This window comes from Asterias rubens, chromosome 11 (assembly GCF_902459465.1).
Source record: "Asterias rubens chromosome 11, eAstRub1.3, whole genome shotgun sequence".
Lineage (NCBI taxonomy): Eukaryota > Metazoa > Echinodermata > Asteroidea > Forcipulatida > Asteriidae > Asterias > Asterias rubens.
This window is the reverse complement of record NC_047072.1, coordinates 4,136,109-4,163,245: the sequence shown is the minus strand read 5'-3', so window position 1 is coordinate 4,163,245 and position 27,137 is coordinate 4,136,109. Positions and strand designations below refer to the sequence as shown.

Below are 27,137 nucleotides of genomic sequence, written 5' to 3'. Positions count from 1 at the left end.
CTAGGAGCACAAACTTAACCCTTTCAATACCACGTTGTTTATTGCAAGCCCCCAACCGGATACCTCATTGTTGTTGACAAAGGTCACATTGCTGTGCTTTGTACCATATTTTTTTCACACAAAAAGCAACTTGCAAGTATTGACCCCTTGCACCTGTATCACACGCGGCGACCAATGCCACGCTCGCCATGTTGGCGGGCAGTTAGGTTTACGTGTATTAACGCCGCGTCGCCTAAAAAGCACACTTTCACTGCATAACGTGCAGCATAGGGTTAATATAAAAACGCACACCAGTATGGCGCATTCAAGATTTTTCTGCTGATGACGTCAGGTGAATGGGTCAATACTTGTTTCAATCTTGATTTTTCTGTGGGAAGACATAATTTTTTTGAAAAACTTTGTGCCTACCACGTACATGTATTTGTAGCATTAAATGATCTTTCATACGATGTCAAATTTGTATACTATCTTTCTTTTTTTGCAAGATTTCTGACTAAAATTACTAAGATTTTCAACCTACTTTGTCCTCATGACAAGTATTTAGAAACTTTTCAGACAAACCTATTTGATAATAAAGCTTCCATTTGTACTAAACATTGGTGCCTACTTTGTTGAAAAATCGATCTGTTTTGAATGTGTTTGGCCACCTCTGTAACTGCGACCAGCTCGAGTGGGTCGAGGACCGCCAAGCCCAGGCCGAGGTCCACAATGGTGAACGGGTGATGTGCTCGGTTGCTAACCGTACGTGTCTATAGCCCGGTTCTCTTTCATCACATGAATAAACGCCTGGTGACGAAATACATGTACTATTTTTTTTAGAGTCACTTTATGCAAACATATTTGCCAAAATCTCTGTGTAATGAACAGCCATGATGGTGATTTTTGTCCGAAAAAAACAGAAGCGTGAATTCTTGAAGTAAAATCGTAATGCCGACCTCATATACAACACACACCATTGTAAAGCTTGTTAAGAGTCCCTGCCCGTAAGAATGTACCAAATTAGGGGGGGGGGGGGAATGTGATTCATGGGTTCGCAGTTCTTCTTCAAAAAAATTAGAGTGATACACCATCATACCAATTGAATAAATCTAAAATTTAGTTTGCTGACGCTTTCGGTTTTGGAGTTACCAGTTATCAAAGTTTGGGCCAAAAGACCCTCGAGAAACAAATAGTACATTCCCTGTAAACACAAAAATGTGCGCCAAGCTCGCCTCAACAAAAGTAAAACATTTTTTTAAACCTCCAGTTGGGCTTATAACAAAAGCGCACCTGAACCTTTGACGAACAGTGCCCTCGTGCCATTTTCAACGCCTCATAATTCATCGCGCCTACAAGATCCCATAACAAGTTCACATGAAAGAGTTTACATCCCTTAAACAAATTTAAGTACAAAGTCCTGGGATCTCGTTGGCGCAGAGAAATAATAGAGGTCAAAGTTCAAATTTTACCAATATTTTGCGTTTTCACACCTCCGTAACCTTGCGCGCCAACAACAAAAAGTTGTTTTATGGCAACCCGGTGTTAGAAGAGTTTTCATCTAACGACAAATGAAAAAAGAATCTTGGGATCTCTGCAACTTGCATGTCAAAAGATTTTTTTTGAAAATTTTCTAATGTATTGCCATTCCACACATTTTGGCCTAAATTGGCACACCATTCACTTTTTTCATCACTGTAAGTATCTGTGCCAACAAGATCCCATCAATGTTTTCTTGTATTTGGTTAAGTTGAGTGTTCCTAAACAGATTTCAATTGAAAAATAATTGGGATCATGTTGGCCTACCAATATAACAACGGTCAAAGGTCATATGAAACTACACTACTGCCTATTTCGGGTAATTTTGCGTCGTCTAGAAATCCTTGCGCCAATATAATCCCATTAAATTGTCTGCGTTTTATGATTATATAGATTCTCAGCTACACATAAAAAGCGAAAACCAAATGGGATTTGAGTGGCGCTAATAAATATTCCTGAGAGTTGTGTGTGGTGTGACTGTTAATGTACATTATTATAATCATGTATGTGCGCTGAGTTTATCAAAAAAACTGTAACAATTTTGCAAATCAGGCCACTAATGACGTAGGTGTGTTTGCAGTCGGTGGACTCTTTTCACCAGGCATGCCAGGAGCGGGTGAAAAGTCTGTTTCGTCGTAAATTAGACGATAATGGCCACCCGTTTCATGGTGGACTTACTGATCATATTATTCCAAGAAGTGGTAGGATGAGACTTAAGCTTGGGCGATATTGCTTTTATTATCCCACTATATGTCTTCAAAAAAGTATCGCGATATTGGATTGAAGTGTAAAATTCTGACATTTTACTATGCCTAATTTGAAACTTAAAAATTCTAAACAAATCGAGATATGAATCTGTGAGGTGTACTGTCTACCCATGGTGTTATAGCTCTGAGTTACACACACATAAAGTGTCTTTTAAAAAATCGTTTGTGATGCAGTGAGAGTGAGTGCTGAGCTATATACATGTACAGTACATGTACATACATACATCATGGATAGATGACTGGGCCTTCATACTGTCCATGTACTGTACAAGACTTGCCATTCAGTGGTGATTTGTAGGAAATTCATGTCAGCTGTTGATTTACAGTACCTTACTTATCAGATAATATTTTATAACAAGGTGGAAGTCCTCTAGTTATTAGAGGCTTGTCCTTTGTTTCCTACATAGCATTGGTTGAGGAAAATTGTATAACTTGCAGTTGACTCCATTGCAGGAAATCCATGAATGCAAAATTCTGCTCATATTTTTGCCTGATTGGAACCTCTCACGGGTAGGCCCTATTTTTGATGAAGTTGTTCCAACATTAACATTACGGATGGAAGTGAGTGAATCATATTGCATCTTCAGTCCTGTGGTTATTTTAAGATGGCTGGATGTGTCAGACAGTGACTCAGTATGTGAAATCATCTTTGTGGTTAAGGGTCAGTTATGCTGTAGAGAATGCCACCATGCATGCCATAAGAACCACAAGTCAGGTACATGTATAGGGGAAGGGAAAGGGCATATGGTGCTCAATACATGAGCGTATCCGTGTACACTGTACAACTGTACATGTGTAGTCTTAGGTGCTCAATACATGAGCGTATCCGTGTACACTGTACAACTGTACATGTGTAGTCTTAGGTGCTCAATACATGAGCGTATCCGTGTACACTGTACAACTGTACATGTGCATCCATACAGGAGAAAGTGTGCACATAAATGTACATGTAGTGTGTTTATGTAACTGGATTTATAATGCACCAGTCTGTCTAAGAATGGAATATGAAATGATTCCCTTTCTTCATAACACGTTCAAGGTGATGTGGTGTTGCCAGTGCCAAAGTTTACATTGTCAAATACATGTCTGTACATCTACACATGTACCACACATACATATGTGGATGTGTGCATCACTTTACATTAAATTATGTATTGATGTACACTGAATGAATCCAACTTAAACTGTATGCAGCTCTGTATAGGGCACCCATCAGTTAACATCCAAGACCAAAAGAGTCTAACTCTAATTTTAAGGTAGCATGAGTAGACCCTAAACTATCTTTTTGTAGGCATTAAGAAAAATAACGATAACTAATTATTAAAAAAGGCTAAAATTTCAAACACCATCGGTGTTTATAAATAATAGGCCTCGAATTGCCATAATGCTCTTTTAAAGGCAGTGGACACTATTGATAATTGTCAAAGACTAGCCTTCACAGTTTGTGTATCTCAACATAGCATAAAATAACAAACCTGTAAAAATTTGAGCTCAATCGGTCATCGAAGTTGCGAGATAATAATGAAAGAAAAAAACACCATTGTCACATGAAGTTGTGTGCGTTTAGATGGTTGATTTCGAGACTTCAAGTTCTAAATCTGAGGTCTCGAAATCAAATTCGTGGAAAATTACGTCTTTCTCTAAAACTATGGCACTTCAGAGGGAGCTGTTTCTCACAATGTTTTATACCATCAACCTCTCCCCATTACTTGTCACCAAGTAAGGTGTTATGGCAATAATTATTTTGAGTAATTACCAATAGTGTCCACAAAAATCAGGTACCTTACGGCCACTTGGCCGTCGTGCCCTTTTCCATTGATTCCATAACATTATTTATTTGAAAATGTTATTTTATGTTTAAGAGTCCCTGCCTGTAAGAATGTACCAAATTAGGGGGGGGGGGTGTGATTCATAGGTTCGCAGATCTTCTTCCAAAAAATTAGAGTGATACACCATCATACCAAACGAATAAATCCAAAATTTTAGTTTGCTGACACTTTCGGTTGTGGAGTTACCAGTTTAATCAAAGTTTTGGCCAAAAAGCCCTCGAGAAACGAATAGTACATTCCCTGTAAACACAAAAACGTGCGCCAAGGTCATCCCAAAAAAAGTAAAACATTTTTTGAAACCTCCAGTTGGGCTTATAACAAAAGTAAAAAAAAAAATTTGGGATCTCGTTGGCGCGTCATGTTACGCACACCTGAACCTTTGACGAACAGTGCCCTTGTGCCATTTTCAACGCCTCATAACTCAATGCGCCTATAGGATCCCATGAATTGAACAAGTTCAAATGTAAGAGCTTGCATCCCTAAAACAAATTTAAGTGCTCCAAAACCGAAAGCGTCAGCAAACTAAAATTTTGGATTTATTCGTTTGGTATGATGATGTATCACTCTAATTTTTTAGAAGAAGATCTGAGAACCCATGAATCACCACTTGGTACACTCTTACAGGCAGGGACTGTTAAATACATTGTGATCCATTTAATTTTTAAGGAAATTGTTTCGGAACGTACGATCCCGCACACTAGTTTTTACAATGCTGCTTTGCAATATAAAAATATGTGTTGAGAACGTGGCATGGTAACCATATCAAATGTACATGTAGTTGATCTGTTTACTACTAAAAATGCAGCACCAGACTACTCCCATGTATTTAAACTAAATTACGCATTTTCGCACTGATTTTGTCCAATAATTGAGATCTGTATTTGTAGGGGATGGGGCCGGGGAGGCGCGGGGGCAGGATACAGTCTATGTTTTTCCCCTGGCTATTTTGCTGGTGTCCAAGGCTTGTGGTTTTACATTAATGTGTGTGACCCACCACTACCAGTGACCTGCCTGCCTTGCGACTTTCTTTTTCGTTGCTCATGTGGTGAGCCGGGGATTGTTGTTTTTTCTTCAGATTAGCACGCAGGTAATTAATGTTCTTAATATTTTTTTCAACAATTCTTTGTTCTGGAGCAATGATTTGTTTTCAGCTGAGCAGAAGGGAGTATAATTAAGTCGAGGGGGGGAGGGATGGGGTAAGTTACTGGGGCAATCGTTTGCAATGTGAGTGCTATAAATAATTCAGCAACAAATATTTAAAACTGTTATTCAACTTCAATTGCACAGCATGTAAACAGCGACAATGAAATAAATATGGGTTGTAAAGTTGACCACCAACTTGAAATCAGTGGAAAGTATAATAACATGATCATCAACAAATAAAGGTTTGAAAATGGCCTTGGTGCCCTTTCAGTTGGCCTTGGTGCCCCTTTCATTTTTGGAGCTTTTGAGGCCAAGTTGCCTTGACCCTCTGAAGCTAAAGGTTGAGGCCTGAAATAAGGGAATCAATGTGTGGTGAAGAGGTTTTTAACTGGTTGTTTAATCCCAACGAGGCCTGGTTCTTGATAATTTTACCGAGACGAAGTTGAGGTAAATTATCAAGAACCAGGCCTCGGCGAGTTTAAACCACTAGTTGAAAACCAATTCAACACACTTTGATTCCCATTCATACCTTTTTGGTTAAAGCCATTGGACCCTTTCGGTTCAGAAAAAAAAAAAAAGTTCACAGATTTACAAATAACTTACAGGGTTTACAGAAGGCAATGGTGAAAGACTTCTCTTGAAATATTATTCCATGAAATGCTTTACTTTTTGAGAAAACAGCAAAACAATATAAATTCTCATTAACGAGAATTACGGATTTATTTTAAACACATGTCATGACACGGCGAAACGCGCGGAAACAAGGGTGGGTTTTTCCGTTGTTTTCTCCCGACTCCGATGACCGATTGAGCCTAAATTTTCACAGGTTTGTTATTTGATATAGAAGTTGTGGTACACAAAGTGTGGGCCTTGGACAACACTGTTTACCGAAAGGGTCCAATGGCTTTAAAAGGCGTAATAAAGTAATAAACTCTGTAAAACTTAATTCGTTTCCGAGTGCTTGAGCTCTGTATGTTTCCACCTCCATGGTATGTTCAGTACATGTATACGTGTTGAATGTACATGTACGATGTCTGTACGCGTGTGTTTTCCGGTTCCATTTGTGCGCATGCGCGTATAGTCTTGGTGCATATTCGCTGGTTTTCCTTTCACACACAGCACGGCCAAATCACCAACAGCGCCTGCATCGCCCGTAACAAGAAACCTCTTGCATCAAGACTAGCACGGACAACTGGTTATAAACACTGGTCATTATCAACGGTTTAAACACCCCCACGTGACGCGCTCTCCACCAATAGGAAAAGCGAAACTGTCTGAGGTATTTATGAATAAAACATAGAGATTTTCCCCTAATTGTACGGTACTTTATTAGTGATGATGATAGTTTCTACAGGTTTCCTGTAAATAATTGTGTAACAGACAGCGCAGAGTTGATTTGATTTCCAGTTATTTCCCCTTCCCAAATTGCCAAGCAGCGTTCTAGCCAGGCATTAAACAGCGTGCCGGGCCGACACGCTATCAAAAAGCTCGGACACTCTTTGGAACCGCCAATAAAAAAAATCATGAATGTTTTTTCTTTGTTTTTCGTTTTGTCAGAAAAACTTCTGGTGTGTTTTTCTGTTATTTATTTGTTATTTTTTTTAATCCAAAACATTTTCGCGATGTACATTCACAGTGTAGCTTACCGTCTCGCTGTCACAACAGCGTCGTAAAAGCGTTCAAAAATTACCACATCGTGTAAAGCAGCATGCAGCATGAACCCTACGTACGCATGGTATGAAAGCGGAGAATTTTCACGCGTTTTCGTTCATAAGATATTTGGGTACCAATCTCACCCTCCAATCTCATAAACCATTGACTCAGAATTTGCCTACATGACGTTGCATGACGTCACTGTCGACAACCTTATTATAAGGTTGTTATACCGCATCCATACATTCTACAGTTGCTTGAAATGGAACTTCAAGTTCGCTGATGTGATGATTTTTATTCTGCAGGCGTTGTAGAGTTTGTTTGAAACATCGCCATCGCTGCGCACTACTTTTTTTCTGAGTTCAGTGTTTGCACATATCAGGTATTTTAATCATGTTTTAATAAAACTGAGTTGATAAAACGATGTTTTCTTTCTGTTCGAAAGTTGGTGGAGAATAGTCTCATCTACATGTATAAAATTGCACAGCTAGCCAGTTACATGTAGCTTGCTAAAGCAAAGATCGATGTCTCATAGTTTTTTTTATCTGAAATCGGTTTAAAAAAAAATTGCTGTTTTCTCCTAACTCCTTAATTATTAAACCTTACGGAATTTATTTGTCCATCACCAGTTTTTGTTCAGTGGAAATAATTAATGGCAATGTCTTTTGTTGATGTTTTTTTCTTCAAACATCGATTACAACTTGCCTTTGACCTGTGTCATACAGTAGTTTTTTAAGATATCATTCATTATTATTTACAAAAATTAAACACCTTATAATAAAACGTTATAAATGCAAACCTACAAATACTAAGAAAAAGGTCAGTTGACTTGTTTAGTCAGTTTAAATTTTTGAGCAAACAATTAATTATTACCGTAAATAAATCTTGATATGTTGATTGGTTGCTAACACTTTTGTTAATTGATTAAATTAATTAATTATTCATTTGTTTAAAATAAATATTTAAAAAACTAAATTATCTGCTTTATGACCAAATAATTATACATCGAATGGATAACAGATGGGAAACAGTCCTTATTTCTACAATAAAGATTTTTTTAAATGCCTCTTCATTTAAATTTTGTTTAGTCTTTAAACAAAAATCTGTATCAGAAGTATCACAATTGGGCCAAACCATATTTTGTGGACAAACTTTGACTGCATTATTTGTATTACTTTTAAGTCATTTCAGATGATATTAAAGGGTCCAAGAAATGTCTCTGAAAAGGCCTTAGATTGCACCACAAGGCATCTACGACATAAAGCGGGCCCCGGACTCCACGCCGTAATGGCGTCGTGCTTCGCGCTCGCAATTTCAGATTTTTTAATGCTCCCACCCTATAATCCCTATAATTCTTTTCTGGCTAGAACACTGTTGCCAAGATCTCATCCGGCGGCCTGTTGGGTGTCCACATTTGATGTCAGCCTAAAAAAACTTTCTTTAGCTGGCTTGGGCAGCAGCCAATCAGCTGGTCAGAAATTCAAGCAAAATAAAAATGCACTAACTGATTTGAACTGGTTTGGCAATATTTAGGAGGAAATAAAAAAAAACCAAGAAAGCATTGATGGAATTTTGGGGGCAATTCATGTAAGTTGTTGTTCCCTGTGTATTCATTACTACATAATGATACACTGTGCACTAATCCGCATTGTATGTACATGTGTGCCTCAGATTCACTGGGCATGCACAAAGAGGTGTTGTGCACATTGCAGTGAGTTTAAGTTTACCAAAAAGTAGATTAAATTGATTGTGAGAAAACTTTTGAGAATGATGGTGTAACTTAAAGCAACATTCTGACATGGTCATGAATATTGGTCGACTGGATGTATTCACTAAACATGTCGTGTGAGGTGAAAATCAAAAACTTGTTCCTGATCTATCTGGGCATGGTCATGAATATTGGTGGACTGGATGTATTCACTAAACATGTCGTGTGAGGTGAAAATCAAAAACTTGTTCCTGATCTATCTGGACATGGTCATGAATATTGGTCGACTGGATGTATTCACTAAACATGTCGTGTGAGGTGAAAATAAAAAACTTGTTCCTGATCTATCTGGACATGGTCATGAATATTGGTCGACTGGATGTATTCACTAAACATGTCGTGTGAGGTGAAAATCAAAAACTTGTTCCTGATCTACCTGGACATGGTCATGAATATTGGTCGACTGGATGTATTCACTAAACATGTCGTGTGAGGTGAAAATAAAAAACTTGTTCCTGATCTATCTGGACATGGTCATGAATATTGGTCGACTGGATGTATTCACTAAACATGTCGTGTGAGGTGAAAATCAAAAACTTGTTCCTGATCTATCTGGACATGGTCATGAATATTGGTGGACTGGATGTATTCACTAAACATGTCGTGTGAGGTGAAAATCAAAAACTTGTTCCTGATCTATCTGGACATGGTCATGAATATTGGTCGACTGGATGTATTCACTAAACATGTCGTGTGAGGTGAAAATCAAAAACTTGTTCCTGATCTATTTGGACATGGTCATGAATATTGGTCGACTGGATGTATTCACTAAACATGTCGTGTGAGGTGAAAATCAAAAACTTGTTCCTGATCTATCTGGACATGGTCATGAATATTGGTGGACTGGATGTATTCACTAAACATGTCGTGGGAGGTGAAAATCAAAAACTTGTTCCTGATCTATCTGGACATGGTCATGAATATTGGTCGACTGGATGTATTCACTAAACATGTCGTGTGAGGTGAAAATCAAAAACTTGTTCCTGATCTATCTGGACATGGTCATGAATATTGGTCGACTGGATGTATTCACTAAACATGTCGTGTGAGGTGAAAATCAAAAACTTGTTCCTGATCTATCTGGGCATGGTCATGAATATTGGTGGACTGGATGTATTCACTAAACATGTCGTGTGAGGTGAAAATCAAAAACTTGTTCCTGATCTATCTGGACATGGTCATGAATATTGGTCGACTGGATGTATTCACTAAACATGTCGTGTGAGGTGAAAATCAAAAACTTGTTCCTGATCTATCTGGACATGGTCATGAATATTGGTCGACTGGATGTATTCACTAAACATGTCGTGTGAGGTGAAAATCAAAAACTTGTTCCTGATCTATCTGGACATGGTCATGAATATTGGTCGACTGGATGTATTCACTAAACATGTCGTGTGAGGTGAAAATCAAAAACTTGTTCCTGATCTATCTGGACATGGTCATGAATATTGGTCGACTGGATGTATTCACTAAACATGTCGTGTGAGGTGAAAATCAAAAACTTGTTCCTCATCTATCTGGACATGGTCATGAATATTGGTCGACTGGATGTATTCACTAAACATGTCGTGTGAGGTGAAAATCAAAAACTTGTTCCTCATCTATCTAAGTGCACCTTATTTTGAAATAAAAGTTTGTCCGTAGCCACACTATTTTAAAAAGCTTCCAGATGTGATTTCTGCTTAATGTGTACAAAGCAACAATCTTAGTTCCTTTTTCCATTGCTACATTTTTTGTATTTTCTAATCCTTTATGTACCTTGAGTGGCAGCTTTAAGGAAAGTAAGAATGTAGGTAGAATGGCTGACCTTTGGCTGATTTTATCAATATATACACGTTATGTACTCATATTGGTTCAGGGAAGACATATTGAAAAGGTTTTGTCTGGGTAAATAAATTAAATAGATACATGTAAATGGTGCCTGGGTGTTCATTTTCCACCTGTATCTCGTAAGCATTCATTATTAAGAAAATGGCCATCAAGCCTTCACTTTTTAACATTGTACTTTAGGCCTACATGTACATGTGTACATCATATGTCTTTAAAGTAACTAACCACTAGGAACTGTACAAGTACAAGTCGTTATGGTTAGAACAATTGATCACTTTGTAATCATCTGTTCATTCATGTATTCACCACATGATACTAGTTCATCATGAACAATCAGGAGTGAATTATTCCAACCTTGGTTGGTAAGCTAAAGTATGAGCAACCTTCCTGCAAAAGATTTTCCATATGACAACATGTATGATAATGACACATTATTAAACAGTATCAAATCATCACAGTTACCCAAACTTATAAATCATTTTTGCTACCTAAAACAAAAAGTAGTAACTCTTTAATAAAAGCAAATATGATATTTTTTATTAAAAAGTGCACAATTGTGCCACAGAGATGCCAAGTCCAAAGGCCAGCTATGCGTGACTCAACTGATTTGGCAATGCATGTCGTTAATTTTTATTTTTTCCCCAGTCTGGCCCCAATGCGTGAGAAAATGGTTGCTGTGCGTGTGAGCGTGAGACAGAGCCCAAATGCGTGAGTCTCACGCCTAATGCGTGAGACTTGGTAGGTCTGGTGCCAACCTACATGTTTGCGATTGACACTGAATACTACATGGTGCATAGTGATCTGTAGAACAGTATTAAAATGCAACCCAATATACGTAAATTCTTGTATTTTTTTGTATTCTATTATAGTACAGCAACTATGGCAAGCTCTAACCAAAACAAAGGTCACTTCCATATGTATAAGAACAAGGCGTTGGGATTGGATGAACTGCGCAAACGACGAGAGGAAGAAGGAGTTCAGCTTCGAAAGCAGAAGCGGGAAGAGCAGGTATGTCAAGAATACAGTCAGAAATTGAACCCCCTCTCAGTGTTCTCCACAGACTTTTTTTTTAGGAGGGCGGCATGACGTTATTAAAATTGTGCTCGTTGATATGATGTAATCAAAATGGCGCCTATTTTTATATGATGTCATCAGACGTGAAAGTAACAAATGCTTGAGAAAAACCTTTTCTTAAAAATAATGTAATATATCCCAGGGCCCGACGGCGCTACCTATTCTTTGAAATCCATTTCAGTCGAAACAACCCTATTTTAAAAACTAAATCAAAGCATACAAATTATATATTTTGCTTTGTGCGGTGGGCCAATAACCTCAAAGGGATGATCCGCATGCTGCACGCACAGTCAGTGTAGGAATTTCGGAATTTAGAAAGCGGGTGATTGGACGGCCTTCATGTGCAATTTTCAAAACGGAAAAAATATCAACATTTTTGGAAGATCTTATCCCCAAATGGTGGCCCTAAATAATACTTTTTCCATCAAAAAACATTTTCGTGAATTAGTGATTAGCGGTTCCGTAGTTAAGAACTTCGTTTGCATTAAAATCATTGAGATTCAACCACACAGAACAATAATTATCAATGAACTTTGCCCCGCATCGCACACGCCTGCGGACTGTTATGGGTCTTTCCACGAAGTTGAGCAACACCTGTTGTTATCCCATATTTCATAAAACAAACCTCCAATTCACAATGATGTTCAATTATTGAAGTATTTTCCTTCCCACAAAAGAAAGATCATATATGTAGGTGTATTTAAATATTTTTTAAATGAAACTGAGTTCACACATTTTGGGGAAAAAATGTGTTATTTTGTGGTTTCTGACGACAAAAAGTGTAATTAATTGTGACAAGAGTTTTGAAGTTTTATTACAGAAAAACTACTATCTTTTATAAATGATTAATTTTGTTTTTCCTATATAATCATACTGCTAAATCAACGATCTTTGTAATTAAAAAAAAAAAATGCGAGATTAGAAAAGTTTATGAAGGGCGCGGCCCATTAAGTTTATAGTTCTGGACGTATCACATGGTTTCCACCAGAAACGCCACTGTTACGTCCGTAACGGGAGATAAAAATCAACCTCTATGAAACGACTTTTTAAAATGTTATTGTATCAATTCATCAACTTAAAGCTTGTGCATCTTACTGTGGATCGGAAATCTGCAGTTTAATTTTGAACATAAAGTTTGAATGGTTCTTGTTACTGAAAGCCTACTTGGCTTCCGCAAACTTCTTGTTACGTCCGACCCTTCAGGTGTTCGCTAAATAATAACAAAAAGTCCCCTAAACAAAAATTGAGTATTCCATAACCCCTGGCGATCTTCTGGGAAATCCCGTTGCTCACATACACATGCAACATTGTTATTTGTGAAAATAAACGTCTGTAATGATTGGCTTCCAGACGATACGTCCGAAACGATTGTTATGTCCAATGTGGTTTTAAAATAGAAAAATATTTGATAACATTTCATATTTGTTATTGTCTGTCATCAGTTATGTAAACGAACATAAACACATTATTATAAAGATTAGTCAATGTTTTAATCGTATGTTTTCATGTCAAAATCGTTTCTCAATTAATCTACTGGTCAACATGCCGACGGCTTCCAAGTTACGTCCCCAGAGCCAAAGCTATGAGACCGTACCATTATCTTTTAAGGGGTGCATTATGGGAGTTAACCGAACGAAATTTCAATATTAATTTGAAGAGTTATACATTTGAAGAGTTAAATGTTCACACATTAAGCAGCCTTTATCCGTTTATGTTTGTCATATTTTTCGGCGGTTTATTAGTACAAAAATCAAATATAATTGTTTTAGCGATTCATAAAAGTACCATTGTATAAATCGTTTCGACTGTGGAGTGTCGTGTTCTTCGTCTCGATACAAGGACGGTCACGCGCGTGCAGAAATCAGGCACTACACTACGAAAACACATGGAAAACACACATATTTCCGAGTGTTGATTTTCGAGGGAAAGATTTCGAAAACGCTTTTTCGTCGTCAGGTCGTCTGCACTTGGTGGAAGGGCTGTTGCATGATGCTGCAAACCCCAAGTTAATCTACTAATACGTAGCCGAAATACACCAGGTAACACACGTTTCTTGACTTTTGTTAGTTTTTGTTTGTGTTCTTGTAAACGATGGGCTGGAATTTAGTTTGATTTACTGGATGGACCCAACAACGCATTTTTTCACATTTTAGATTGACCATGGAATGGATGGAGGTAGAACAACATGATTCATCATGACCAATGTACACACAAAACACACAGAACTGCTCTACATGTAGTTATATAAACGCACCTGGGGTACGCAGGAAATGTTTCCGATTAATATGGTGGTACGACTGTGTCACATAAAGAAATCTGAACCGATGTTGAAACAACAACAAACAAATTTCTGGGGAATTCTGTTGTGCGTCAATCCTCATGGAGCGTATTCTTGGATTTGCACAATCTTCAGATTGCGCACAATTTGCTAAGGAGCTGCTTGATCATCAGAGCGCAGTCGGCAGATTGTGCAAAATCCAATAACGCGCTCCACGAGGATCGACACACAACAGAAATTTGTTTGTTGTTGTTTCGACATCGGTTCAGATTTCAGCCGAAAATTTCTTTATGTGACACAGTCGTACCACCATCTCCTACGTACCTCAGGTGAGCCTAAAGTAGATTTATTTTATAGAGGTCTTTTAATTTATGGTCTTTTAATTTATGGATTTTTGAGCTATTCTTTTACACTCTATGTTTTTTTTCTTTTTTTTCTTTTAAATCATTCAATCACAATCATCATTATTTTAATTGATTACCAGTTTTTTTAAATAATTATTTAAAGTGCATTGAGATTTTTTGTTGATGTAATGCGCTATATAAGAATGAAATATTATTATTATTATTATTATAAAGACCATAGACTAGAGTTGTGAATCTTGTACTTTTTGTAGGGCATTTAATTTGTAAATTGTATAGTTAGTGGTATACCCATACAGTAATTGATAAGCTGTACTCTTTACATTTTTGGTCCTACTAGCGCCCCAGGCAAATTTGCTATGATTTTCCGAACGCCCAGTTCCGAAACATGTGAGCATTCACTTTGACCCCAAATACGCCAAATAATGTCAAAATGTAAAAAATGCGTTGTAAAAAACTCGGACTGGGGTAGAAAAGTAGTACAGTCAGACAGTGGACGTATAAAAACTGTTGATAAGTTTGTACATTTATTGTTTTCTTTATTTGTAACAGCAAGATGCCTCCACCACTGAGGTTACGCATTTCGCCTCGCCAGCAAAACAAATCTGTCTCACTGCCAAGGGTCCCACCTTCTAAATCTGCAATGAAAAGTTTGAAGTTCAGGGAACGTTTAAAAAATAACCCTGATATGTACCACCAATTTTGCCAAAAAGATGCCCTTAAATCAAGACTCTACAGGGCCAATCTAAATGAAGATCAAAGGGTTCATTTGAACAATCAGAGCAAACTAAGGATGAGGATAAAAAGGCAGAAGGACAAGGAAAGAAAACTAAGATCCCAAGAATCATCAACAAATGCACCAAGGGGGAAAAGGTCTATAACTACAAGAGCAGATGATAAAAGATTAGAAGAGAAGAGAGCAAAAGATAGACAGAGAAAGAGGGCCAAGCAAGCAATGATGACTAACAAACAAATAGACGAGGTAAACAGGAAGAGAAGGGAGAAGCGATTACATGAGAAAATAGAATTACTGGAATATCAACGGTTGAAGAAGGAAGAGGCACAAAGAAAAGAAAAGAATGAGAAAGAGCAAAGGCAATTAGAGGAAAGACAAAAACAATTAGAGGAAGAAGCTGAGTTACAAATCGGACAAAATTTTGAAGATGAGAGGACCCATGCAGCCAAGCGAAAGTCCAGATCAAGAGCCTTAAAAGGCCTACCAAAGTCTCCAACAAAATTTGCTGGTACAATTGTTGACATTCTAGAAAAGGCAAGCCCCAAAAAGAAGGCAGCACTGGAAAGCTTGGGTTTTGAAGGTGGAGACAATAAAATGCAGAAAGTTATTTCCAGCTCTCTCACCGATCAGCTACGGTCAATGAAAACCAGTAGGACGAAAGAAGATTCCGTGAAGAAACGTCTCCTCATACAGTCCCTGGCAGTGATGAAGAAATACAGGCTTCAGCGTAAGGTCTGCAGGCATTTCAATGTTTCATCGAGAACGTTAACCCTCTCCACAACAAAAAAAGCAAGTAAAAGAGCAGTCAGTGAAACAACCAAGAACCATGTGATCAAGTTCTATGAACAGTGTGCGGTTGTACTACCAGACAAGAAACTGATATCAAAGAAAACACTGAAGAAAACCGGGTTTCTACAAAGACCCATTGCATTACTCTTCGAAGATTTTAAGGAGATGCATCCTACCCTGAAAATCGGTTTAAAGAAATTCTTTGCCCTGCGACCCAAGCACATAAAACCTGTTGGTGCTATCAAATTTCGTGGATGTTTGTGTGAATACTGTTCCAACATTGAGCTTTAAGTTGCTGCTTTGAATAAAATTTGTAATGTTCACCAGCTGAAATCACCATTCCAGGGAGTCTATGGGGTTTCCCGTCTCACCATGTGTGCAAAAGAGAACAACAAAAAGTACAACAAAAGAGAATGCATTGGAAGAAAATGTACCAAGTGTGGAGTCAACAACTTAGATTTACATCTAGAAAATGTAATCCAAAAACATGAAAGCAAAGAAATTTCATGGCGTATGTGGAAAAAAATCTCCATAGAAGTAAATGGTAAGGATACTGTCAAGCAGGAACTTGTTAAAGAGTCAGGAACTGTCTCAGAATGCCTCATAGAATTGAAAAAGGAGGTAATGTCCATCAGTCAGCACCTTTTTAATGCATCTTGGCAAAACCGTCAATTTTCAAACCTCATTGAAGGAGAAGTCCCATGTGGAACTGTGGTGATGGTGCAAGACTTTGCAGAGAATTTCATGTGCATCTGTCAAGATGAAATTCAGTCCGCCCACTGGAACCATTCCAGCGCCACCATTCATCCCATTGTTTGTTATTATAACTGCCCTCACTGCAATGTCAGCACTATGGAAGAGTCGTTAGTTTTCATCACGCCCGACAAAAAACACGATTATCATGCGGTTCATCATTTCACATCTCTAGCCGTAAAGCACCTGGCTTCCAAATTGGGGCCCCTACAACAGATTTTAAGATTTTCGGATGGTGCCTCCTGTCAATACAAGAGTAAGGGGCCCTTTCTTGATGTAGCAATGTCCAAGGCAACGTTTGGAATACCAATCATCTACCATTTTTTTGGATCACGTCATGGTAAGGGTCCAAGTGATGGAGAATCAGCTGTTGTCAAGCCCCAGGCATCTCAAGCCGTGATTGGGGGAGAGTTTATCATCAATAATGCTAAGGATCTTTTTAACTTCTCCAAACTGATCTCCAAGCAGCCTGTGAATGGCAAATGCCTCCATTTCCAGCGCTCTGTGTTTTATGTGGAGGAAATCGACCATCTTCGAGGACACGATAAAGTCGATTTGAAGACACTAAAAGGAACTAGGAAGCTGCATTCCATCAAGGGCACACCAGACGGAGCTGTAATGACAAGAAACTTGTCATGTTTTTGTCACTCTTGCCTTGCCTCTGCTGAAAGTGGGTGTGTGAATGAAGACTATGTGGACAAAATGCAGAAATCTGTCATTTTCACCAGACCACCGAAAGGTAGGACCTAAAACTTATATATCAAAATCACAAAAATGTTTTCAGCCAATGTTTTATTAAATTCATTTCATATGTATCACAAATTAATTATTCCAATTAAAAGACTGTTCGATTAAAACAATAGAAAAATGCACAATTAACATACAACTGACTAATGAGCCATGCTTTTTTTCCCTTGATGCAGTTCTTGAGTACAACCTCCCAACCGACTCAACACCGACTGCTTCCAGCATCTCATCCAGTGTTGCAATCCACATTGCATCTAGCAATGCAGTCGGCAACGCATCCAGCAGTGCACCCAGCATCAGATTGGGCAACGCATCCAGCAACCCATCCGACACCGTATCCGACACGGCATCCAGCATCGCAATAAATGATTTTGTGGCAGTGCAGGTCTCCTGTGTGGGGAAGCAAATGACGAAGAAGATGCATATCGCAAAGGTAAATTTATTTTGTATAATCTAGTGAAATGGAAGTTTATTTAATTTTAAGTTAAGTTTGATTTCGTTTTATTTCATTGACAATCATAAATTTGCAGTGACTGAAAAAAATGGAATATAAAATACTTACCTTAAAATGCCAAGCTTCAGTCATGTGTGATTTCTTTGCAATGTTTTGTTGATATCTTCATTTTTTACATTCTTTTTTGCAGGTCATTAACATTCTTCCAGCGGACCAGTTTGTGCTTTCATACATGATGCAAAGCAACAGCCATAACAACCTGTACACGTGGCCGCCTGGAGAGGAAGTTTTTTTTGTTCACCCTATATTAGATATTATTTGTGTGCTCAAAGAGTCACTTACATTTATTGGTTCTCGTATGTTTTCTCAATTTGACATGTCTCACGCTCAGCAAAAGTTGTCTGGCACAAACGAACAGTAACTTTTAACTAATAAACTGCATGCGGTATGATTTGGATGTACATGTAACGGGAAACGGTTTCCCGTTACATCCACACCTTCGTCATAAACTGACGCTGTACTTGCATTTGTTAATGTTCCCATAAAAAGTGTGTTTCTTATTAATAGGGTGCTTAGTCTAACAAATCATTGCCTTTATACTACACATGGTTTTGTTTTACATCCACGCCCTGTGAATTCCTTAACGATAATAACAAAGGTGTGTTGTGTTGGCAGATATTTTGCACAGAATCACTGATATACATACTACACATGTATATCTAACTAAAAAATGTGGGTTATGTTGGCATATATTTTGCACAGACAGACTGATGACCCAATGCATCTTGGCTAAAAACTGTTTCTGACTTTTAACTTATAAACTGCATACGATTAGATTTGGATGTACATGTAATGGGAAACGGTTTCCCGTTACATCCACACCTTCTTCATAAACTGACGCTGTACTTGCATTTGTTAATGTTCCCATAAAAAGTGTGTTTCTAATTATACATGTACAGTGTAGTAGGGTGCTTAGTCCAACAAATCATTGCCTTTATACTACACATGGTTTTGTTTTACATCCACGCCCTGTGAATTCCTTAACGATAATAACATAGGTGTGTTGTGTTGGCAGATATTTTGCACAGAATCACTGATATACATACTATATCTAAAATAAAAAATGTTTCCCAGATTATAATTACTCTCGTGTTGAAAGGAAAAGTTTTTGGGAGTTGATGTTTAGCTGGTAAAACTGAAAACTATACATGATGTATGATGTGGTTTGGATGTAATGGGAAACGGTTTCCTGTTACATCCACAACCTCTTCATTAACTCTTTCTATACTTGCGTCAGTTAAAACACTAATTAATTTTCTGGTAATTTCTGTCTTAATATGGATCGACTGTTATGTGAAAATTAATAAATGAAATTATCAAACACAGAAGTGTTAAGGTTTATGATGTATAAAAACTTTGTTTTAGTTTGGTTGGAACAAGACAAGAAAATACTTTGATTGTAAACGACAACAAAATGTTTTGGGCAATGGGAGTCTCAAATTCTTTTTTTAAATTTTTTTTTATGAAAGGTTCACCCAACCTCAATTACTGCATAACCTTTCGATGATGAAATAAATTTTCTATATGTTCTGATAGCTTCAACTAAAATAAAAATAGTTTCCAATGTTACATCCAGAACCTTCTAGTCTTCACTATATTCGGTGCCTAATTATTGTTTGTCTGTCAATGTTATCATTTTCATTTTTTTTTTTGTGAAGTATAAACAATCAGCTATCCAAATGTGAGTCTTTCTTCAAAATCAAAGAAACTTGAATTTTTGGCCTGTATGTCACCATTTTGTTCCTCAACTTCATGGAAAGACCCTTATGCACTATGCATGCAGTGAGTATTTCCATGGTATGGTATGTGTGCATGGTTGATCCTGCCAAAGACACATCTAGGCCTCATCCACCATCAAAGATATCTGAAATGCCCTGTTTCTTACTATGACAACTCCCCAGCCACTTTTCATTTGGAAATTGTGATTTTTGGTGACATTGCTGTAAATCCCGGCCCTGAAGGTGTCAATAACTCAAACTCAGCAGAAGCTAGTCCAAACTCTGCAAATTCCTACTCACGAAACAAGCTTCTCAGTCTCCGTTATGCCCCATCCACACGTGCTACAACTCTGCTGCCTTCCTGTACATTATCATTACAGAACCTTGGCCTTTTTGTAAATCCCAGCACTGTTTACCGACCTACACATCGTGGTAAAAAAGCTGGTCGCCGTAGAACTGTTCATAAACCCCCCGTACCCGAAGTTACACTCCCATCTGTTCCAGTACCAGTGACTCCAGCCAAATCTCAACTCAGCCTTTGTGTTATAAACACACAGTCCATCTGTAACAAGTATGACGATTTTGCTGATTTTGTTCTGCAAAAAGATCTGGACCTTGTTGCCGTTTCAGAAACATGGCTGAGACCAGACGACAACTTAACATGTCGTCAGTGTACCCCTGCAGGCTACTACTTTCATCACATCCCAAGACCTCACAAGACTGGTGGAGGAGTTGCAATACTGTACAGATCTACTTTATCCGTCTCTGTGAAAAGTAATGACGTCCAGTACACGACTTTTGAATCTCTTCATGCTGAAGTTTCCGGAAACTCTAAATCTGTTCGCCTTGTCATTGTATACAGACCTGAAAGAGATTCAAACGGCCAACATGTGACTTTCTCAAGTTTTCTAAGGGAGTTTGAGAATTTGATTTTGGAATATCTGCTTCATCCATCGGAAATCATCATCACAGGCGACTTTAACATTCATGTTGATGACATCCACAACACCAATGCAAACCAGTTTAAGCATCTACTTCAGGCTTTTGGTCTTACCCAGCATATCAAGGAGCCGACTCATCGTCTCGGTCATTGCCTAGACCTTGTCATAACTCGTGAAATCTCCCCACCAATTGTCTCAAACTTTGTTATTCTACCTGGATTATCAGACCATTATGCAGTCATGTTTAACTTGAGTCTGTGCAAGCCCAAAGTCCCAACCGTTACTATAAAGAGCCGACAATGGAAACATGTGAATCCTACCGAAGTGTTCCGTGACATAGGCTCCCATTTAGCAAATCTAGAAGTTGATCACGACTGCTTGGATTCCTACGTCAGCCAATATGAGAGTACAGTCAGTGACATCTTGGATAAATACGCACCTTGGAAAACGAGATCAGTCAAGGTCCGAACTGAAGTCTCCTGGTTCAATGATGATATTCGTACAGCGAGAAAGATCTGTCGTCAACTGGAGCGGAAGTGGCGGAAAAATGGCAAATTGGCGATTCAACGACAAGAATATCGCAACCAATGTAAAGTAGTTAGGAATTTGATCAACCAGGCAAAGATCATCCATTATTCATCTCAAGTACAAGAATCTTCAGGAGATCAAAAGAAGCTTTTCAAGATAATTGGTAAGTTGTTGCTCAAACCCAAAACCCCTGTCCTTCCATCCACTTACAATGACCAGGACTTAGCAAATGAGTTCCAGAAATTCTTTGTCACCAAGATTTCAGACATCCGCTCATCATTTTCATCAGTCCCTTACAACGTGTCACAGACATTGCCACAACTTCAACCAGAGTGTAAACTATCTGTGTTTGAGCCTGCGACTGTTGCTGAGATTCAAAGGGTTATTATGAAATCTCCTTCAAAATCCTGTGAGCTGAATCCAGTGTCAACATCCATGATAAAGCAAAACATCGATATTTTTGTACCCTACATCACTAAGCTTGTAAACGAATCCCTCAGTTCCGGTTGTTTCCCCGATAGCCTCAAAGTTTCCTACATCAGGCCACTCATCAAGAAACCAAACCTGGACAAGGAGATATTCAAAAACTACAGACCGGTTGCAAACTTAAAATATCTTGGAAAAGTCATCGAACGAGTAGTTTCATCACGTATTTCTGATCACATTCATACTTTCAACCTGTCCGACGTGTTCCAGTCAGCATACAAGCCTTTCCATGGGACCGAGGCTGCACTAGTCCGTGTGAGCAACGATATTCTCTCTGCAATGGACAATGGTAACCTTACAGCACTAGTCCTGCTAGACTTGAGTGCTGCTTTTGACACTGGCGATCACAACATCCTTCTCTCTCGGCTCCAGAATCACCTTGGCATAGAGGACACAACCCTAGCATGGTGCAAATCGTATCTCTACAATAGAACTCAGCATGTATGTATTGGCACCGTGATATCCGACCCTGTTGTTTTGAACTACTCTGTGCCACAGGGGTCGGTACTCGGCCCGCAGTGGTTTACGCTATACACTTTACCGATTCGTGACATCATCCTGAAATTTAATCTGAATTACCATGTGTACGCAGACGACACTCAACTATACATCACGTTTAAATCTTCTCAAGAAAACGCCAATGCATCTATTGCAAGACTTGAGAAATGCATACAAGAGATTCGACGTTGGACACAACAAAACTTCCTGAAGTTAAATGATGATAAGACAGAGTTCCTTCTATTTGGGTCACGTCAACAGTTAACTAAGGTTTCAGTGCCATACATCTCCATCGGTGATGCTCGGATAGCTCCCTCGCTGAAAGCTCGGAACTTAGGGGTTATTTTTGATTCATCAATGACACTTCAGCCACACATCAACAACATTGTTCGTTTATCATCATATCACATCAGGAATATAGGTAAGATTCGCAAGTACTTGGACAAAAGTGCCACTGAAAAGGTCATTCACGCATTTGTTACTTCTCGTCTTGACAACGGCAATGCTCTACTCTACAGTCTTCCTAACAACCAGATTTCCAGACTTCAACGGCTCCAAAATACTGCTGCCCGCATTGTGACACTGTCTAGAAAATCGTGTTCTATCACCCCCATTCTGAAACAACTACACTGGCTCCCTATCTCTCAACGAATCATCTTCAAGCTGATGCTCAATGGCAAGGCTCCACACTATATTTCTGAACTGCTTCAAGTTTACACTCCATCAAGGAATCTTCGATCAAGTTCTATGCTTCTCCTCATTGAACCCAAGTCTCGACACTCATGGGGTGACAGGTCTTTTTCTTCAGCCGCGCCACGCATCTGGAACTCTCTACCACTTAATCTTCGATCTTGTCTTTGTACTGCAAAATTCAAGTCTCTTCTCAAAACTTATCTTATGTCACAGGTTTTCAATGACTAATTTTGTTGTGTTTGTTTTTCTTTGTGTTGTGTTTTGTTTTTGTTTTGTTTTTGGTTTTACTGCGCCTTGAACACCCAGCAGGGTGGATATGTGCGCATTACAAGTCTTATTATTATTTTATTATTATTATTATTATACGAACCATGTGGCCGTGTGAACATCGTGTTTTAATGTTTGTTTAGGATCGCATTTCTGATGCTGTAGTTTTGAAGTCGGTTTTGGCTTGTCAGGTACTCGTTTGATCTTATTTTTGCGGCCTAAATTTTAGGAGGGCGGTCCACCCTCCCAAAACACGTGTGTGGAGAACACTGCATCCCCCCTCCCGATCGTATTTTACAAAATACTCAAGGGATTCTTATGAAACTTCCCACAACGGTTAACTTCACTAAGTTCTAAATGATTAATATAAAATATTCTTACAATTTAAAAAAAAAAGTTTTCACCATTTTTTGTAGGAAAACAACAACTTTAAAATGTATAATTTCCGTATTGTTCTACCATTATAAATAAAGTTATTTATTTTGACAATAATTCAATATGTTTCATTACTTGTGTCACCATTGTTGGCACAATGATGATTGGTTTCCCGATTTTGGGGAAAAATAATTGTTGTTGGTGTTTTCCTCTCAAAAATTTATATCTCTGCCAGCTTTTAGGGACTAGGGTGCAGTGAGGGGGTCTGATTGATTATTCTACGTATATAACATGTGTTCCTTGACCTGCAAAGTTTGAAATCGTTTGACACCTTTAGAATATATTGCTGTAAACTTTACATTTATCGAGCTCATTAGCATTAACGACAAATATTATTTGGTTTGAACAAAGATAATCAACTTTCTGTAATGTTGGTGTTTGTTTTATTGTTCCTTTTATTAAATCCAGATTTTCAAGAGACGGAATGTTGATATTCTACTTGAGAATGAGTCATCTCATCAAGATAGCCTTATCACCTCTACACAGGTAAACATTAGAAGGCATCTCTTTGTTCTGTTTGTTTGTCTGTCTGTCTGTCTGTCTGTCTGTCTGTCTGTCTGTCTATTTGGTTATTTGTAAGCAGGATATATACAAGAGTTGGGGATTTGCAGGTATGTGATGCAATTGCAGTCATTTGAGTTACTTGAGTTACTTTTGTTAAATATCTCCCTGATTGTTGTACAAATCTCCCTGATTTCAAGATGCAAATGTTGGCAGTTCTGCTTAGTGCGTTTAAAACTGTTTTTCACAAATTTCTTGGCCAAGGGGATAATTGGCATGTCTTGGCCGAGGGGATAAAAGCGCCAGATTGAAGTTCTGGTGTTTCTGATCAGCAGAGTGTGGGTTGCTGGTGTTTTTGATCAGTGTGGGTTTGAGTCATTGTCGTTGCACTTTGTGTCCTTAACCAAGATGCTTTTAAAACAATGATTGCTTTATTCTTTCAAATGGTGCTATAGGCCTATGTAAAGGAAAATGTCTATTACTTCAAAACGTAGAGTGCTATGTGAAGGAAAATGTCTATTACTTCAAAACATAGGGTGCTATGTAAATGAAACTGTCTAGTACTTCAAAACGTAGGGTGCTATGTAAAGGAAAATGTCTAATACTTCAAAACATAGGGTGCTATGTAAATGAGAATGTCTATTACTTAAAAACGTAGGGTGCTATGTAAAGGAAAATGTCTATTACTTCAAAACGTAGGGTGCTACGTAAAGGAAAATGTCTATTACTTCAAAACGTAGGGGGCTACGTAAAGAAAAATGTCTAATACTTCAAAACATAGGGTGCTATGTAAATGAAAATGTCTATTACTTCAAAACGTAGGGTGCTATGTAAAGGAAAATGTCTATTACTTCAAAACGTAGGGTGCTACGTAAAGGAAAATGTCTATTACTTCAAAACGTGGGGGCTACGTAAAGGAAAATGTCTATTACTTCAAAACGTAGGGTGCTACGTAAAGGAAAATGTCTATTACTTCAAAATGTAGGGTGCTATGTAAAGGAAAATGTCTAATACTTCAAAACGTAGGGTGCTATGTAAAGGAAAATGTCTATTACTTCAAAACGTATGGTGCTATGTAAAGGAAAAGTCTATTACTTCAAAACTTAGCTCAACTTTCCTTGCAGCATAACCTCCAAGGTATGTTGAGCTAAGTTCAAGCACTATGAGCGTCACGCTGATTGATGGATTTGAGCGCTGCTACACAAGAAGCCATGGTTACTGTTATTGTTTTTAACAGTATTGTTACACACCATGCAAAGATTCAAATCTTACTTTGTATTATTATTGTTGTTGTTGTTTTTTTACAGGGCTTTGTCAGTCCAGATATGGTTCAAGCTTTGATGAGTGATGATGTCACCCAACAACTTGCCGCTACACAAAAGTTTAGAAAATTGCTCTCAAAAGGTACATTTTATAATCACACTTTATTTTACAGGCATGCAACCTGATCAGGGCCCCGATTCCATGGCACTGCTTACCGCCAAATTCTGCGCTTACAATCACCATTCTCCGTTCACTGGCAAGCGCCAAATTTCTGGGCTAGATGTGTAAAGCAAAGAATGGCTTAGTAACGTGGAGTACACACGCTCACAGACATTTTCCCTGCTAACCCATGCAATACCTTGCAGGAAAATATTGTATGTTAAAGCCCCTTTAGCATCAGTGAGCGACTATTATTATTATTTATTATTACTTTAAATAACTGCTTGATTGACAGAACCCAATCCGCCCATAGATGAAGTCATTCACACAGGAATTGTACCAAGATTTGTTGAGTTTCTACAAAATGATAGCAACAGCACGCTACAAGTAAGTACCAAATGATTAGGGGTGGCAAAAAACACACAAGATGTTTATAACATGCCTTGTTGATTGGCCAAAACACTGTCTCAAGGTTGTCACTAATATTACTAGTACATGTGTGCTAATTCCTGAATAGACCGATCCATTAAGCTCCGCCCCATCACAACGCAACCACAACGCAACGAAGGTCCGACACTAAGGTCTGACATGCGTGTTCTTGCTCACACAGAGCAGAGCCTACTGGATCTCTCTATTGTGGGGTCACTACCACCCAGTGTCTTGCCATTGGTTTATCTTATTGTTTGTTATTTTTTAGCAATGTTCGACATTTTGGTTCATTTCTCAAGTCTGGGTTTTGAAGTATCTACATGTATGTGGGTTAAACAAAGAAAAATTTACTAGAACCAGATTTGAACCTGTGACCTCTGTGTTAATTTGGTGGTCTACCAACTGAGATATTTATTTAGCCCTAAATTATTAATAAAGGATATCCTTGAGGTGTAAGAGAATGTAATTCGGATTTCAGATATAAAGTGATATCCCACAGGGGAAACAGACTGGGTAAATTTGTATTGCTCTACGTGTATAAACCCGTTATTCTTGGAATGTAAGTTTATGCATTGCACTACACAATCAATGTTAGTACAAAAGGTGTGTCTCCAGAAACCTTGGGTAACAATGTCTCCAATGTGTGTGAAATTCCGTTTAATGTTCGATTTCGTAACCATTGTTTTGTGTTGTTATTTTATCTAGTTTGAAGCTGCATGGGTTCTAACTAATATAGCATCAGGTACATCCCTACAGACACGCTGTGTTATAGAGGCTGGAGCTGTCCCATTGTTTATCCAGTTGCTCAACTCAGACTTTGAAGATGTTCAAGAACAGGTGAGTCAGGGTTTCCCATTGTTTTGTTTTCACTCACCAGCCTGATGAGGTCAACCAAAATTTTTGAGTCCCCCGCAAGTTTTTTGTACTGTCCAGTGTGTACAAATGTATGCATGCGCACAATTTTTGAAGGTGTCAAAAATAAAAAAAAACGCAAGCGGAGTTGACAAATTTGACACTAGTACAGAACATGAGAGATCTGAGACTGTTTCATGCAGTACCTTATGTCATGGTCAAACACAAGTTTCTGGTCAGTATACCTTTTTTATAATGATACATTTGTCTATAACCCTATATTTGATTATGTTTTTGTACAGGCTGTATGGGCTCTTGGTAACATTGCAGGAGATAGTCCAGACTGCAGAGACTTTGTTATTGATAGTGGAATCATTATGCCATTATTACAGTAAGTATGAATCTATTAAAGATGGTGTCTGGTTTAGATTAGTGAATCAATGAAACCAAAGGGAGGACAGAAGGGTACAATAGTCAGATTCATAATCATGTCGCCCACAGGTGGCATCACGTGGATGGGAACCCCCGGCGGCATCTCCAATCTTCCCTGTCCTTTTTGCAGGCAGCAAACTTTGTTATGGTCTCTGTCCCAGCATCTCTCCTCAG

At 38.3% G+C, this 27,137-nt stretch overlaps 1 protein-coding gene across 1 annotated transcript in view; it reads left to right on the top strand.

Annotated features, from left to right (window-relative positions):
* Window positions 1-27,137, top strand: part of LOC117296357 (importin subunit alpha-7-like) — a 46,805-nt gene that overhangs the window by 2,321 nt on the left and 17,347 nt on the right. The window contains exons 2-7 of the mRNA XM_033779236.1: window positions 11,378-11,516; window positions 23,736-23,813; window positions 25,136-25,232; window positions 25,546-25,637; window positions 26,385-26,516; window positions 26,834-26,922. Of these exons, the coding sequence (XP_033635127.1) occupies window positions 11,388-11,516; window positions 23,736-23,813; window positions 25,136-25,232; window positions 25,546-25,637; window positions 26,385-26,516; window positions 26,834-26,922 (617 nt within the window). The 5' untranslated portion in view covers window positions 11,378-11,387. The remainder of the gene's footprint in view (window positions 1-11,377; window positions 11,517-23,735; window positions 23,814-25,135; window positions 25,233-25,545; window positions 25,638-26,384; window positions 26,517-26,833; window positions 26,923-27,137) is intronic.